Below are 16,845 nucleotides of genomic sequence, written 5' to 3' on the forward strand. Positions count from 1 at the left end.
AGCGCAGTACAGTCACGTCTCGTCTCAGCTGAGAGCCATTACCCCTCACAACAGCCGCCATTGTCACCTCCGCCCAATCGTGAGGCAGAGCGCAGGAAAACGTCTCAGCTGAGCGAGATTACCCCTCACAACAGCCGCCATTGTCCCCTCTGATCCTGAGGCAGAGCGTGGGGAATTATACTCCTTTTTCCGTACATCGCGCGGCCCCGCAGAGGCATTGTCGCGCACAATGCGGAGGGTTTTCCCGCCATATTACAGCGCTCTGTGGGTATTAATTAGCTGCTCGGCGGAGGGAAGTTTGTGCAGAATAAAACCTAGAAATCCCAAACTGCTATATTCATCAAGTCAAACAAAACCTTTCCGAACTGGAAAATAGACGCAGAAAGACAAAAAAATAATTATGTTCAATTTTCTGGGATTGGAACGTTACAATGGTCTCCGATGTAAGCCTTGCGGAGGAGGTGTCACGGAACAGCCGTGAGAAACGTGGGAGAATTGGAAGGATCCGCGCAGTCCAATTTCTGATCGCTGTCTGGCTAAATTTGTGCAGCCATTACGGGAATCAGAACTGGGTTTTTTTTTTCTTTTATTTTCTCTTTCCCTCCTTTCACCAAAAGGCACTAGCCTGCCGCAGATTGTCCCTGGCTTCAAGCTGTGCTGATGGCCCATCCATCAGATATAGTTGATACGCACGATGACAGAAACAATCTAGTTGGGGAAAAATCAGACATTCTGGCTCTCCTCCCAGCAGGGGAGCTGACACGTAGCTTCAAAAGAAACGTCACCTAGGAATGACCTGCTGTAAATCCCAGAGGTATCTCATATTCCATAAACTGCTATACGTGTCATATTTTCTGTGTTGCCAGGTTGGCAGACCCTCCAAACTAACAGAGCATGATGGGCCCTGTCTGGCGCTGGTTCTGTAGAAGTTTCAGAACATTCTGAGGTAAAGACTGCCAGTTAGGCAGTTTGAAAGTGCCCTAATGATACCACAGGGGTCCCACTCCTCATGTTTGGTATCAGGCTGCTGGGTAAATCGAGACAGACCTGAAAATGTTAGTAAATCTGCCCTGGCCTGTACGGTTCTGTGAGATAGAGCCCATATATGGTTAGAATATGAGATGAGTCCTCCCCTTGTCCTGGGGACCAGAAATCATATCTAAGGGGGTGTGTGGCCCCCGCCCTCACTCCCTCCTACTGGATCAGGGGCATAAGAATGGCAGAGGAGACAAACTCAGTGTCCTCCACCCTGAAACATCATCCTGATTCCATCTGTGCCAGCTTGAGGATATGCTGGCATTCACCTGGTCTGAACTCTGAACTTTGATTGAAACCAAGAACTTTACAAGTTTTCCCACAAAAGGACATCTTTCCACAAGTCCTAAGTATTTTCTCCCTTTTATTTCATACTGGCTATTAATGTTTCAATAATTGTTGATTTTAATAATTTTCTGTATATATTAATTATTTATATTGCTTTCAATAAACCGACGCTATCGTCAGTTGTTGTTCCAGCTGCCCTATTATTCAGCATACACAGGAACTGAACTCAGATCTCTGAAGAGACACTACTATTGTTTGTTGTTGGCTAGACAGAATACAGCGTGTTTTAACCGTTTTTATTTGTAGATCTAGGCTCAGACAGTCAGCGGGCTCCTCTGTCCCATGGTGGCAGTTATACCCTGAACTAGTGTGTAAGTTGTAATTACCGTACCTCACGGGCTCCCTTCTCATTTGTCTGCGACCAATTCCCAACGGTTCCTGCGCATTGACTGCGACCAGAGTTTGCACGATCCGTGCGCTGGAACAGTTTGGAAGGCATTTCGCGGTCTGACCACTAGGGCTCCTGTGACAGGAGGGACTGAAAACAAAAAATAAAATGGTAGGAAAAAAAACCCTAAATACTTGTCACGCCAAAATCAACAACACTGGAGCTGTTAATTTATGTAGCGCCAAAATTTTCTGAAGCGCTGTACATCGTAGAAACAAATATCGGGGAGCATAAATACTGGTACATGTTCATATGATAATTACAGCAGAATAACAAACAACAACAAAGGTTCTGGGTGGAAATCCTGTCTCAAGATTAATGAGGAAATGTATGGAGGTGACAACTTACGTAGAGCTTTGTATGAATGAGAAGTTTAAACTGGAAACTTTGGGTGATTGGCAGAGAGGGGCCGCGTCAGAGAAGCGGGAGGAGAGGTGGATGAGATGGGCAGCAGAGGTCAGTAGGGATTGGCAGAGAGGGGCAGCATCAGAGGAGCGGGAGGAGAGGTGGATGAGATGAGCAGGAGAGGTCAATAGGGATTGGAAGAGAGGAGCAGCATCAGAGGAGCAGGAGGAGAGGTGGATGAGATGGGCAGCAGAGGTCAGTAGGGATTGGCAGAGAGGAAGCATTAGAGGAGCGGGAGGAGAGGTGGATGAGGCAGGTAGCAGAGGTCAATAGGGATTGGCAGAGAGAAGCAGCATCAGAGGAGCGGGAGGAGAGGTGGATGAGATGAGCAGGAGAGGTCAGTAGGGATTGGCAGAGAGGAGCAGCATCAGAGGAGCGGGAGGAGAGGTGGATGAGATGAGCAGGAGAGGTCAGTAGGGATTGGCAGAGAGGAGCAGCATCAGAGGAGCAGGAGGAGAGGTGGATAAGATGGGCAGCAGAGGTCAGTAGGGATTGGCAGAGAGGCAGCATCAGGGCAGGCGGAGGAGAGGTGGATGAGGCGGGTAGCAGAGGTCAATAGGGATTGGCAGAGAGGAGCAGCATCAGAGGAGCAGGAAGAGAGGTGGATGAGATGGGCAGCAGAGGTCAGTAGGGATTGGCAGAGAGGAGCAGCATCAGAGGAGCAGGAAGAGAGGTGGTTGAGATGGGCAGCAGAGGTCAGTAGGGATTGGCAGAGAGGGGCAGCATCAGAGGAGCGGGAGGAGAGGTGGATGAGGTGGGCAGCAGAGCTCAGTAGAGATTGGTGGAGAGGGCCAGCATCAGAGGAGCAGGAGGAGAGGTGGATGAGGCGGGCAGCAGAGGTCAGTAGGGATTGGCAGAGAGGGGCAGCGTCAGAGGAGCAGGAGGAGAGGTGGATGAGATGGGCAGCAGAGGTCAGTAGGGATTGGCAGAGAGGAGCAGCATCAAAGGAGCGGGAGGAGAGGAGGATGAGATGAGCAGCAGAGGTCAGTAGGGATTTGCAGAGAGGGGCTGCATCAGAGGAGAGGGGAAAGAGGTGGATGAGACAGGAAGCAGAGGTCAGTAGGGATTGGCAGAGAGGAGCAGCATCAGAGGAGCGGGAGGAGAGGTGGATGAGATGGGCAGCAGAGGTCAGTAGGGATTGGCAGAGAGGGGCAGCATCAGAGCAGCGGGAGGAGAGGTGGATGAGACAGGCAGCAGAGGTCAGTAGGGATTGGCAGAGAGGGGCAGCATCAGAGGAGGGGGAGGAGAGGTGGATGAGACAGGCAGCAGAGGTCAGTAGGGATTGGTAGAGAGGGGCAGCATCAGAGTGGGAGGAGAGGTGGATTAGATGGGCAGCAGAGGTCAGTAGGGATTGGCAGAGAGGGGCAGCGTCAGAGGAGCGGGAGGAGAGGTGGATGAGACAGGCAGCAGAGGTCAGTAGGGATTGGCAGAGAGGGGCAGCATCAGAGGAGGGGGAGGAGAGGTGGATGAGACAGGCAGCAGAGGTCAGTAGGGATTGGCAGAGAGGGGCAGCATCAGAGGAGCGGGAGGAGAGGTAAATGAGATGGGCAGCGGAGGTCAGTAGGGATTGGCAGAGAGGAGCAGCATCAGAAGAGCAGGAGAAGAGGTGGATGAGATGGGCAGCAGAGGTCAGTAGGGATTTGCAGAGAGGGACAGCATCAGAGGAGCAGGAGAAAAGGTGGATGAGATGGGCAGCAGAGGTCAGTAGGGATTGGCAGAGAGGGGCAGCATCAGAGGAGCAGAAGGAGAGGTGGATGAGATGGGCAGCAGAGGTCAGTAGGGATTGGCAGAGAGGGGCAGCATCAGAGCAGTGGGAGGAGAGGTGGATGAGAGGCAGCATCAGAGGAGCAGAAGGAGAGGTGGATGAGATGGGCAGCAGAGGTCAGTAGGGATTGGCAGAGAGGAGCAGCATCAAAGGAGCGGGAGGAGAGGAGGATGAGATGAGCAGCAGAGGTCAGTAGGGATTTGCAGAGAGGGGCTGCATCAGAGGAGAGGGGAAAGAGGTGGATGAGACAGGAAGCAGAGGTCAGTAGGGATTGGCAGAGAGGAGCAGCATCAGAGGAGCGGGAGGAGAGGTGGATGAGATGGGCAGCAGAGGTCAGTAGGGATTGGCAGAGAGGGGCAGCATCAGAGCAGCGGGAGGAGAGGTGGATGAGACAGGCAGCAGAGGTCAGTAGGGATTGGCAGAGAGGGGCAGCATCAGAGGAGGGGGAGGAGAGGTGGATGAGACAGGCAGCAGAGGTCAGTAGGGATTGGTAGAGAGGGGCAGCATCAGAGTGGGAGGAGAGGTGGATTAGATGGGCAGCAGAGGTCAGTAGGGATTGGCAGAGAGGGGCAGCGTCAGAGGAGCGGGAGGAGAGGTGGATGAGACAGGCAGCAGAGGTCAGTAGGGATTGGCAGAGAGGGGCAGCATCAGAGGAGGGGGAGGAGAGGTGGATGAGACAGGCAGCAGAGGTCAGTAGGGATTGGCAGAGAGGGGCAGCATCAGAGGAGCGGGAGGAGAGGTAAATGAGATGGGCAGCGGAGGTCAGTAGGGATTGGCAGAGAGGAGCAGCATCAGAAGAGCAGGAGAAGAGGTGGATGAGATGGGCAGCAGAGGTCAGTAGGGATTTGCAGAGAGGGACAGCATCAGAGGAGCAGGAGAAAAGGTGGATGAGATGGGCAGCAGAGGTCAGTAGGGATTGGCAGAGAGGGGCAGCATCAGAGGAGCAGAAGGAGAGGTGGATGAGATGGGCAGCAGAGGTCAGTAGGGATTGGCAGAGAGGGGCAGCATCAGAGCAGTGGGAGGAGAGGTGGATGAGATGGGCAGCAGAGGTCAGTAGGGATTGGCAGAGAGGAGCAGCATCAGAGGAGAGGGGAAAGAGGTGGATGAGACGGGCAGCAGAGGTCAGTAGGGATTGGCAGAGAGGGGCAGCATCAGAGGAGCAGGAGGAGAGGTGGATGAGACGGGCAGCAGAGGTCAGTAGGGATTGGCAGAGAGTGGCAGCATCAGAGGAGTGGGAGGAGAGATGGATAAGGTGGGCAGCAGAGGTCAGTAGGGATTGGCAGAGAGGGGCAGCATCAGAGGAGTGGGAGGAGAGGTGGATGAGACAGGCAGTAGAGGTCAGTAGGGATTGGCAGAGAGGGGCAGCATCAGAGGAGCAGAAGGAGAGGTGGATGAGATGGGCAGCAGAGGTCAGTAGGGATTGGCAGAGAGGGGCAGCATCAGAGGAGCAGAAGGAGAGGTGAATGAGATGGGCAGCAGAGGTCAGTAGGGATTGGCTGAGAGGGGCAGCATCAGAGGAGCAGAAGGAGAGGTGGATGAGATGGCAGCGGAGGTCAGTAGGGATTGGCTGAGAGGAGCAGCATCAGAGGAGCGGGAGGAGAGGTAAATGAGATGGGCAGCGGAGGTCAGTAGGGATTGGCAGAGAGGAGCAGCATCAGAGGAGCGGGAGGAGAGGTGTATGAGACAGGCAGCAGAGGTCAGTAGGGATTGGCAGAGAGGGGCAGCATCAGAGGAGCGGGAGGAGAGGTGGATGAGACGGGCAGCAGAGGTCAGTAGGGATTGGCAGAGAGGAGCAGCATCAGAGGATCGGGAGAGGTATATGAGACGGGCAGCAGAGGTCAGTAGGGATTGGCAGAGAGGGGCTGCATCAGAGCAGTGGGAGGAGAGGTGGATGAGATGGGCAGCAGAGGTCAGTAGGGATTGGCAGAGAGGAGCTGCATCAGAGGAGCGGGAGGAGAGGTGGATGAGACGGGCAGCAGAGGTCAGTAGGGATTGGTAGAGAGGGGCAGCATCAGAGGAGCGGGAGGAGAGGTGGATGAGATGGGCAGCAGAAGTCAGTAGGGATTGGCAGAGAGGAAGCATTAGAGGAGCGGGAGGAGAGGTGGATGAGATGGGCAGCAGAAGTCAGTAGGGATTGGCTGAGAGGGGCAGCATCAGAGGAGCGGGAAGAGAGGGGCAGCAGAGGTCAGTAGGGATTAGCAGAGAGGGGCTGCATCAGAGCAGTGGGAGGAGAGGTGGATGAGACGGGCAGCAGAGGTCAGTAGGGATTGGCAGAGAGGGGCAGCATCAGAGGAGCGGGAGGAGAGGTGGATGAGATGGGCAGCAGGGGTCAGTAGGGATTGGCAGAGAGGGGCAGCATCAGAGGAGCGGGAGGAGAGGTGGATGAGATGGGCAGCAGAAGTCAGTAGGGATTGGCAGAGAGGAAGCATTAGAGGAGCGGGAGGAGAGGTGGATGAGATGGGCAGCAGAAGTCAGTAGGGATTGGCAGAGAGGGGCAGCATCAGAGGAGCCGGAGGAGAGGTGGATGAGATGGGCAGCAGAGGTCAGTAGGGATTGGCAGAGAGGAGCAGCATCAGAGGAGCAGGAAGAGAGGTGGTTGAGATGGGCAGCAGAGGTCAGTAGGGATTGGCAGAGAGGGGCAGCATCAGAGGAGCGGGAGGAGAGGTGGATGAGGTGGGCAGCAGAGCTCAGTAGAGATTGGTGGAGAGGGCCAGCATCAGAGGAGCAGGAGGAGAGGTGGATGAGGCGGGCAGCAGAGGTCAGTAGGGATTGGCAGAGAGGGGCAGCGTCAGAGGAGCAGGAGGAGAGGTGGATGAGATGGGCAGCAGAGGTCAGTAGGGATTGGCAGAGAGGAGCAGCATCAAAGGAGCGGGAGGAGAGGAGGATGAGATGAGCAGCAGAGGTCAGTAGGGATTTGCAGAGAGGGGCTGCATCAGAGGAGAGGGGAAAGAGGTGGATGAGACAGGAAGCAGAGGTCAGTAGGGATTGGCAGAGAGGAGCAGCATCAGAGGAGCGGGAGGAGAGGTGGATGAGATGGGCAGCAGAGGTCAGTAGGGATTGGCAGAGAGGGGCAGCATCAGAGCAGCGGGAGGAGAGGTGGATGAGACAGGCAGCAGAGGTCAGTAGGGATTGGCAGAGAGGGGCAGCATCAGAGGAGGGGGAGGAGAGGTGGATGAGACAGGCAGCAGAGGTCAGTAGGGATTGGCAGAGAGGGGCAGCATCAGAGGAGCGGGAGGAGAGGTAAATGAGATGGGCAGCGGAGGTCAGTAGGGATTGGCAGAGAGGAGCAGCATCAGAAGAGCAGGAGAAGAGGTGGATGAGATGGGCAGCAGAGGTCAGTAGGGATTTGCAGAGAGGGACAGCATCAGAGGAGCAGGAGAAAAGGTGGATGAGATGGGCAGCAGAGGTCAGTAGGGATTGGCAGAGAGGGGCAGCATCAGAGGAGCAGAAGGAGAGGTGGATGAGATGGGCAGCAGAGGTCAGTAGGGATTGGCAGAGAGGGGCAGCATCAGAGCAGTGGGAGGAGAGGTGGATGAGATGGGCAGCAGAGGTCAGTAGGGATTGGCAGAGAGGAGCAGCATCAGAGGAGAGGGGAAAGAGGTGGATGAGACGGGCAGCAGAGGTCAGTAGGGATTGGCAGAGAGGGGCAGCATCAGAGGAGCAGGAGGAGAGGTGGATGAGACGGGCAGCAGAGGTCAGTAGGGATTGGCAGAGAGTGGCAGCATCAGAGGAGTGGGAGGAGAGATGGATAAGGTGGGCAGCAGAGGTCAGTAGGGATTGGCAGAGAGGGGCAGCATCAGAGGAGTGGGAGGAGAGGTGGATGAGACAGGCAGTAGAGGTCAGTAGGGATTGGCAGAGAGGGGCAGCATCAGAGGAGCAGAAGGAGAGGTGGATGAGATGGGCAGCAGAGGTCAGTAGGGATTGGCAGAGAGGGGCAGCATCAGAGGAGCAGAAGGAGAGGTGAATGAGATGGGCAGCAGAGGTCAGTAGGGATTGGCTGAGAGGGGCAGCATCAGAGGAGCAGAAGGAGAGGTGGATGAGATGGCAGCGGAGGTCAGTAGGGATTGGCTGAGAGGAGCAGCATCAGAGGAGCGGGAGGAGAGGTAAATGAGATGGGCAGCGGAGGTCAGTAGGGATTGGCAGAGAGGAGCAGCATCAGAGGAGCGGGAGGAGAGGTGTATGAGACAGGCAGCAGAGGTCAGTAGGGATTGGCAGAGAGGGGCAGCATCAGAGGAGCGGGAGGAGAGGTGGATGAGACGGGCAGCAGAGGTCAGTAGGGATTGGCAGAGAGGAGCAGCATCAGAGGATCGGGAGAGGTGTATGAGACGGGCAGCAGAGGTCAGTAGGGATTGGCAGAGAGGGGCTGCATCAGAGCAGTGGGAGGAGAGGTGGATGAGATGGGCAGCAGAGGTCAGTAGGGATTGGCAGAGAGGAGCTGCATCAGAGGAGCGGGAGGAGAGGTGGATGAGACGGGCAGCAGAGGTCAGTAGGGATTGGTAGAGAGGGGCAGCATCAGAGGAGCGGGAGGAGAGGTGGATGAGATGGGCAGCAGAAGTCAGTAGGGATTGGCAGAGAGGAAGCATTAGAGGAGCGGGAGGAGAGGTGGATGAGATGGGCAGCAGAAGTCAGTAGGGATTGGCAGAGAGGGGCAGCATCAGAGGAGCGGGAAGAGAGGGGCAGCAGAGGTCAGTAGGGATTAGCAGAGAGGGGCTGCATCAGAGCAGTGGGAGGAGAGGTGGATGAGACGGGCAGCAGAGGTCAGTAGGGATTGGCAGAGAGGGGCAGCATCAGAGGAGCGGGAGGAGAGGTGGATGAGATGGGCAGCAGGGGTCAGTAGGGATTGGCAGAGAGGGGCAGCATCAGAGGAGCGGGAGGAGAGGTGGATGAGATGGGCAGCAGAAGTCAGTAGGGATTGGCAGAGAGGAAGCATTAGAGGAGCGGGAGGAGAGGTGGATGAGATGGGCAGCAGAAGTCAGTAGGGATTGGCAGAGAGGGGCAGCATCAGAGGAGCCGGAGGAGAGGTGGATGAGATGGGCAGCAGAGGTCAGTAGGGATTGGCAGAGAGGAGCAGCATCAGAGGAGTGGGAGGAGAGGTGGATGAGACGGGCAGCAGAGGTCAGTAGGGATTGGCAGAGAGGAGCAGCATCAGAGGAGCGGGAGGAGAGGTGGATGAGACAGGCAGTAGAGGTCAGTAGGGATTGGCAGAGAGGGGCAGCATCAGAGGAGCAGAAGGAGAGGTGGATGAGATGGGCAGCAGAGGTCAGTAGGGATTGGCAGAGAGGGGCAGCATCAGAGGAGTGGGAGGAGAGGTGAATGAGATGGGCAGCAGAGGTCAGTAGGGATTGGCTGAGAGGGGCAGCATCAGAGGAGCAGAAGGAGAGGTGGATGAGATGGCAGCGGAGGTCAGTAGGGATTGGCTGAGAGGAGCAGCATCAGAGGAGCGGGAGGAGAGGTAAATGAGATGGGCAGCGGAGGTCAGTAGGGATTGGCAGAGAGGAGCAGCATCAGAGGAGCGGGAGGAGAGGTGTATGAGACAGGCAGCAGAGGTCAGTAGGGATTGGCAGAGAGGGGCAGCATCAGAGGAGCGGGAGGAGAGGTGGATGAGACGGGCAGCAGAGGTCAGTAGGGAATGGCAGGGAGGAGCAGCATCAGAGGATCGGGAGAGGTGTATGAGACGGGCAGCAGAGGTCAGTAGGGATTGGCATAGAGGGGCTGCATCAGAGCAGTGGGAGAAGAGGTGGATGAGATGGGCAGCAGAGGTCAGTAGGGATTGGCAGAGAGGAGCTGCATCAGAGGAGCGGGAGGAGAGGTGGATGAGACAGGCAGCAGAGGTCAGTAGGGATTGGCAGAGAGGGGCAGCATCAGAGGAGCGGGAGGAGAGGTGGATGAGATGGGCAGCAGAAGTCAGTAGGGATTGGCAGAGAGGAAGCATTAGAGGAGCGGGAGGAGAGGTGGATGAGATGGGCAGCAGAAGTCAGTAGGGATTGGCAGAGAGGGGCAGCATCAGAGGAGCGGGAGGAGAGGTGGATGAGACGGGCAGCAGAGGTCAGTAGGGATTGGCAGAGAGGGGCTGCATCAGAGCAGTGGGAGGAGAGGTGGATGAGATGGGCAGCAGAAGTCAGTAGGGATTGGCAGAGAGGAAGCATTAGAGGAGAGGGAGGAGAGGTGGATGAGATGGGCAGCAGAAGTCAGTAGGGATTGGCAGAGAGGGGCAGCCTCAGAGGAGCCGGAGGAGAGGTGGATGAGATGGGCAGCAGAGGTCAGTAGGGATTGGCAGAGAGGAGCAGCATCAGAGGGGCGGGAGGAGAGGTGGATGAGACGGGCTGCAGAGGTCAGTAGGGATTGGCAGAGAGGGGCAGCATCAGAGGAGCAAAAGGAGAGGTGGATGAGGCGGGCAGCAGAGGTCAGTAGGGATTGGCAGAGAGGAAGCATTAGAGGAGCGGGAGGAGAGGTGGATGAGGCAGGTAGCAGAGGTCAATAGGGATTGGCAGAGAGAAGCAGCATCAGAGGAGCGGGAGGAGAGGTGGATGAGACCGGCAGCGGAGGTCAGTAGGGATTGGCTGAGAGGAGCAGCATCAGAGGAGCGGGAGGAGAGGTGGATGAGACGGGCTGCAGAAGTCAGTAGAGATTGGCAGAGAGGGGCAGCATCAGAGGAGTGGGAGGAGAGATGTATGAGATGGGCAGCAGAGGTCAGTAGGGATTGGCAGAGAGGGGCAGCATAAGAGGAGCGGGAGGAGAGGTAAATGAGATGGGCAGCAGAGGTCAGTAGGGATTGGCAGAGAGGAGCAGCATCAGAGGAGCGGGAGGAGAGGTGGATGAGACGGGCTGCAGAAGTCAGTAGGGATTGGCAGAGAGGGGCAGCATCAGAGGAGCGGGAGGAGAGGTGGATGAGACGGGCAGCAGAGGTCAGTAGGGATTGGCAGAGAGGGGCAGCATCAGAGGAGCGGGAGGAGAGGTAAATGAGATGGGCAGCGGAGGTCAGTAGGGATTGGCAGAGAGGGGCAGCATCAGAGGAGCGGGAGGAGAGGTGGATGAGATGGGCAGCAGAGGTCAGTAGGGATTGGCAGAGAGGAGCAGCATCAGAGGAGCGGGAGGAGAGGTGGATGAGATGGGAAGCAGAGGTCAGTAGGGATTGGCAGAGAGGAGCAGCATCAGAGGAGAGGGGAAAGAGGTGGATGAGACGGGCAGCAGAGGTCAGTAGGGATTGGCAGAGAGGGGCAGCATCAGAGGAGTGGGAGGAGAGGTGGATGAGACGGGCAGCAGAGGTCAGTAGGGATTGGCAGAGAGGAGCAGCATCAGAGGAGCGGGAGGAGAGGTGGATAAGGTGGGCAGTAGAGGTCAGTAGGGATTGGTAGAGAGGGGCAGCATCAGAGGAGCAGGAGGAGAGGTGGATGAGACAGGCAGCAGAGGTCAGTAGGGATTGGCAGAGAGGGGCAGCATCAGAGGAGCGGGAGGAGAGGTGGATGAGACAGGCAGCAGAGGTCAGTAGGGATTGGCAGAGAGGGGCAGCATCAGAGGAGCAGAAGGAGAGGTGGATAAGATGGGCAGCAGAGGTCAGTAGGGATTGGCAGAGAGGGGCAGCATCAGAGGAGTGGGAGGAGAGGTGAATGAGATGAGCAGCAGAGGTCAGTAGGGATTGGCTGAGAGGGGCAGCATCAGAGGAGAAGAAGGAGAGGTGGATGAGATGGGCAGCGGAGGTCAGTAGGGATTGGCTGAGAGGAGCAGCATCAGAGGAGCGGGAGGAGAGGTAAATGAGATGGGCAGCGGAGGTCAGTAGGGATTGGCAGAGAGGAGCAGCATCAGAGGAGCGGGAGGAGAGGTGTATGAGACAGGCAGCAGAGGTCAGTAGGGATTGGCAGAGAGGGGCAGCATCAGAGGAGCGGGAGGAGAGGTGGATGAGACGGGCAGCAGAGGTCAGTAGGGATTGGCAGAGAGGAGCAGCATCAGAGGAGCTGGAGGAGAGGTGTATGAGACGGGCAGCAGAGGTCATTAGGGATTGGCAGAGAGGGGCTGCATCAGAGCAGTGGGAGGAGAGGTGGATGAGATGGGCAGCAGAGGTCAGTAGGGATTGGCAGAGAGGAGCTGCATCAGAGGAGCGGGAGGAGAGGTGGATGAGATGGGCAGCAGAAGTCAGTAGGGATTTGCAGAGAGGGGCAGCATCAGAGGAGCGGGAGGAGAGGTGGATGAGACGGGCAGCAGAGGTCAGTAGGGATTGGCAGAGAGGGGCAGCATCAGAGGAGCGGGAGGAGAGGTGGATGAGACGGGCAGCAGAGGTCAGTAGGGATTGGCAGAGAGGAGCAGCATCAGAGGAGCTGGAGGAGAGGTGTATGAGACGGGCAGCAGAGGTCATTAGGGATTGGCAGAGAGGGGCTGCATCAGAGCAGTGGGAGGAGAGGTGGATGAGATGGGCAGCAGAGGTCAGTAGGGATTGGCAGAGAGGAGCTGCATCAGAGGAGCGGGAGGAGAGGTGGATGAGATGGGCAGCAGAAGTCAGTAGGGATTTGCAGAGAGGGGCAGCATCAGAGGAGCGGGAGGAGAGGTGGATGAGACGGGCAGCAGAGGTCAGTAGGGATTGGCAGAGAGGGGCTGCATCAGAGCAGTGGGAGGAGAGGTGGATGAGATGGGCAGCAGAGGTCAGTAGGGATTGGCAGAGAGGAGCTGCATCAGAGGAGCGGGAGGAGAGGTGGATGAGACGGGCAGCAGAGGTCAGTAGGGATTGGCAGAGAGGAGCAGCATCAGAGGAGCTGGAGGAGAGGTGTATGAGACGGGCAGCAGAGGTCATTAGGGATTGGCAGAGAGGGGCTGCATCAGAGCAGTGGGAGGAGAGGTGGATGAGATGGGCAGCAGAGGTCAGTAGGGATTGGCAGAGAGGAGCTGCATCAGAGGAGCGGGAGGAGAGGTGGATGAGATGGGCAGCAGAAGTCAGTAGGGATTTGCAGAGAGGGGCAGCATCAGAGGAGCGGGAGGAGAGGTGGATGAGACGGGCAGCAGAGGTCAGTAGGGATTGGCAGAGAGGGGCTGCATCAGAGCAGTGGGAGGAGAGGTGGATGAGATGGGCAGCAGAGGTCAGTAGGGATTGGCAGAGAGGAGCTGCATCAGAGGAGCGGGAGGAGAGGTGGATGAGACGGGCAGCAGAGGTCAGTAGGGATTGGCAGAGAGGGGCAGCATCAGAGGAGCGGGAGGAGAGGTGGATGAGACGGGCTGCAGAAGTCAGTAGGGATTGGCTGAGAGGGGCAGCATCAGAGGAGCAGAAGGAGAGGTGGATGAGATGGGCAGCGGAGGTCAGTAGGGATTGGCTGAGAGGAGCAGCATCAGAGGAGCGGGAGGAGAGGTAAATGAGATGGGCAGCGGAGGTCAGTAGGGATTGGCAGAGAGGGGCAGCATCAGAGGAGCAGAAGGAGAGGTGGAGGAGATGGGTAGCAGAGGTCAGTAGGGATTGGCAGAGAGGAGCAGCATCAGAGGAGCGGGAGGAGAGGTGGATGAGGCGGGCAGCAGAGGTCAGTAGGGATTAGCAGAGAGGGGCAGCATCAGAGGAGCAGAAGGAGAGGTGGATGAGGCGGGCAGCAGAGGTCAGTAGGGATTGGCAGAGAGGAAGCAGAGGAGCGGGAGGAGAGGTGGATGAGGCAGGTAGCAGAGGTCAATAGGGATTGGCAGAGAGAAGCAGCATCAGAGGAGCGGGAGGAGAGGTGTATGAGACCGGCAGCGGAGGTCAGTAGGGATTGGCTGAGAGGAGCAGCATCAGAGGAGCGGGAGGAGAGGTGGATGAGGCGGGCAGCAGAGGTCAGTAGGGATTGGCAGAGAGGGGCAGCATCAGAGGAGCGGGAGGAGGAGAGGTGGATGAGACGGGCTGCAGAAGTCAGTAGGGATTGGCAGAGAGGGGCAGCATCAGAGGAGCAGAAGGAGAGGTAGATGAGACGGGCTGCAGAAGTCAGTAGAGATTGGCAGAGAGGAGCAGCATCAGAGGAGTGGGAGGAGAGGTGTATGAGATGGGCAGCAGAGGTCAGTAGGGATTGGCAGAGAGGGGCAGCATCAGAGGAGTGGGAGGAGAGATGTATGAGATGGGCAGCAGAGGTCAGTAGGGATTGGCAGAGAGGGGCAGCATCAGAGGAGTGGGAGGAGAGGTGGATAAGGGGGGCAGCAGAGGTCAGTAGGGATTGGCAGAGAGGGGCAACATCAGAGGAGCGGAGGAGAGGTGGATGACATGGCAGCAGAGGTCAGTAGAGATTGGCAGAGAGGGGCAGCATCAGAGGGGCGGGAGGAGAGGTGGATGAGATGGGCAGCAGAGGTCAGTAGGGATTGGCAGAGAGGGGCAGCATAAGAGGAGCGGGAGGAGAGGTAAATGAGATGGGCAGCAGAGGTCAGTAGGGATTGGCAGAGAGGAGCAGCATCAGAGGAGCGGGAGGAGAGGTAAATGAGATGGGCAGCGGAGGTCAGTAGGGATTGGCAGAGAGGAGCAGCATCAGAGGAGCGGGAGGAGAGGTGGATGAGACGGGCTGCAGAAGTCAGTAGGGATTGGCAGAGAGGGGCAGCATCAGAGGAGCGGGAGGAGAGGTGGATGAGACGGGCAGCAGAGGTCAGTAGGGATTGGCAGAGAGGGGCAGCATCAGAGGAGCGGGAGGAGAGGTGGATGAGAGAGGCAGCAGAGGTCAGTAGGGATTGGCAGAGAGGAGCAGCATCAGAGGAGCGGGAGGAGAGGTGGAGGAGATGGGCAGCAGAGGTCAGTAGGGATTGGCAGAGAGGGGCAGCATCAGAGGAGCAGGAGGAGAGGTGGAGGAGATGGGCAGCAGAGGACAGTAGGGATTGGCAGAGAGGATCAGCATCAGAGGAGCGGGAGGAGAGGTGGATGAGGCGGGCAGCAGAGGTCAGTAGGGATTGGCAGAGAGAGGCTGCATCAGAGGATCGGGAGGAGAGGTGGATGAGGCGGGCAGCGGAGGTCAGTAGGGTTCGGCAGAGAGGGGCAGCATCAGAGGAGCGTGAGGAGAGGTGGATGAGATGGGCAGCGGAGGTCAGTAGGGATTGGCTGAGAGGAGCAGCATCAGAGGAGCGGGAGGAGAGGTAAATGAGATGGGCAGCGGAGGTCAGTAGGGATTGGCAGAGAGGGGCAGCATCAGAGGAGCAGAAGGAGAGGTGGAGGAGATGGGTAGCAGAGGTCAGTAGGGATTGGCAGAGAGGATCAGCATCAGAGGAGCGGGAGGAGAGATGGATAAGGGGGGCAGCAGAGGTCAGTAGGGATTGGCAGAGAGGGGCAACATCAGAGGAGCGGAGGAGAGGTGGATGACATGGCAGCAGAGGTCAGAGATTGGCAGAGAGGGGCAGCATCAGAGGGGCGGGAGGAGAGGTGGATGAGACAGGCAGCAGAGGTCAATAGAGATTGGCAGAGAGGGGAAGCATCAGAGGAGCGGGAGGAGAGGTGGATGAGGCGGGCAGCAGAGGTCAGTAGGGATTGGCAGAGAGAGGCAACATCAGAGAAGCGGAGGAGAGGTGGATGACATGGCAGCAGAGGTCAGTAGGGATTGGCAGAGAGGGGCTGCCTCAGAGGAGCGGGAGGAGAGGTGGATGAGGCGGGCAGCAGAGGTCAGTAGGGATTGGCAGAGAGGGGCAGCATCAGAGGAGCGGGAGGAGAGGTGGATGAGGCAGGCGGCAGAGGTCAGTAGGGATTGGCAGAGAGGGGCTGCCTCAGAGGAGCGGGAGGAGAGGTGGATGAGGCGGACAGCAGAGGTCAGTAGGGATTGGCAGAGAGGCAGCATCAGAGGAGCGGGAGGAGAGGTGGATGAGGGGGCAGCAGAGGTCAGTAGGGATTGGCAGAGATGGGCAGCATCAGAGGAGCAGGAGGAGAGGTGGATGAGATGGGCAGCAGAGGTCAGTAGGGATTGGCAGAGAGGGGCAACATCAGAGGAGTGGGAGGAGAGGTGGATGAGGCGGGCAGCAGAGGTCAGTAGGGATTGGCAGAGAGGGGCAGCATCAGAGGAGCGGGAGGAGAGGTGGATGAGATGGGCAGCAAAGGTCAGTAGGGATTGGCAGAGAGGGGCAGCATCAGAGGGGCGGGAGGAGAGGTGGATGAGATGAGCAGGAGAGGTCAGTAGGGATTGACAGAGAGGGGAAGCATCAGAGGAGTGGGAGGAGAGGTGGATTAGATGGGCAGCAGAGGTCAGTAGGGATTGGCAGAGAGGGGCTGCCTCAGAGGAGCGGGAGGAGAGGTGGATGAGGCGGACAGCAGAGGTCAGTAGGGATTGGCAGAGAGGAGCAGCATCAGAGTGGGAGTGGAGGTGGAAAATCTGGGAGACGCCAAGACTGCAGGAAATTTTTGAAAAGTACAAGCTCTGGGCTGGCGGAACTACTTTGTAAGTTGCTGCTCAGGAGTCGGAACCGGAGAGAAAGTGGTAAAATCTGACCTGACCGCAGGGGTGTAGAGCCGGGAGATTGTACCCCCAAAATAAAGTAATTTCAACTAAGTGTCATAATTGAAAGGAACTGGTTTAGAAACATCATATTAAGACGATATGGAGAGACAGAAAGAGTCCTTACCCTGTGAACACGAGGCAGAGAAGAGTGCAGATCAGGATGATCACCTGATTAAACATGGCGGACTGCGTCCTCTGAATAGCACGATGCAGATCATTCTGAAAACATATAGTAAACATCATTATGAGTAACTCTAGCAGGAGGTTCAAGCACCTTGATGCCCCCCCCATATATTTTTTCAAGCTCCTTCTCTGCTCTGCTAGATGATCCTCATGGGCGGTGCAATTATTAGGAGGGAGGAGAAGGGGAGTGTCAAACATGCATAACTCCCCAAGACAAACTGAAAATACTAAATACAGAACAATGCAGAGGATAATATAGTGGAAATAAAGGTGTGTGTGTGTACAGTGTGTGTGTGTGTGTGTGTACAGTGTGTGTGTGT

The 16,845-nt window shown here is 56.9% G+C and overlaps 1 protein-coding gene across 9 annotated transcripts in view; it reads right to left on the reverse strand.

Annotated features, from left to right (window-relative positions):
- Window positions 1-16,845, reverse strand: part of KCNT1 (potassium sodium-activated channel subfamily T member 1) — a 489,153-nt gene that overhangs the window by 209,950 nt on the left and 262,358 nt on the right. For all 9 annotated transcript variants that reach the window (XM_068249213.1, XM_068249212.1, XM_068249206.1 and 6 more), the window contains one exon: window positions 16,467-16,561. In XM_068249213.1, the coding sequence (XP_068105314.1) occupies window positions 16,467-16,561 (95 nt within the window). The remainder of the gene's footprint in view (window positions 1-16,466; window positions 16,562-16,845) is intronic.

The sequence above is a fragment of the Hyperolius riggenbachi genome, chromosome 8, assembly GCF_040937935.1.
Source record: "Hyperolius riggenbachi isolate aHypRig1 chromosome 8, aHypRig1.pri, whole genome shotgun sequence".
Lineage (NCBI taxonomy): Eukaryota > Metazoa > Chordata > Amphibia > Anura > Hyperoliidae > Hyperolius > Hyperolius riggenbachi.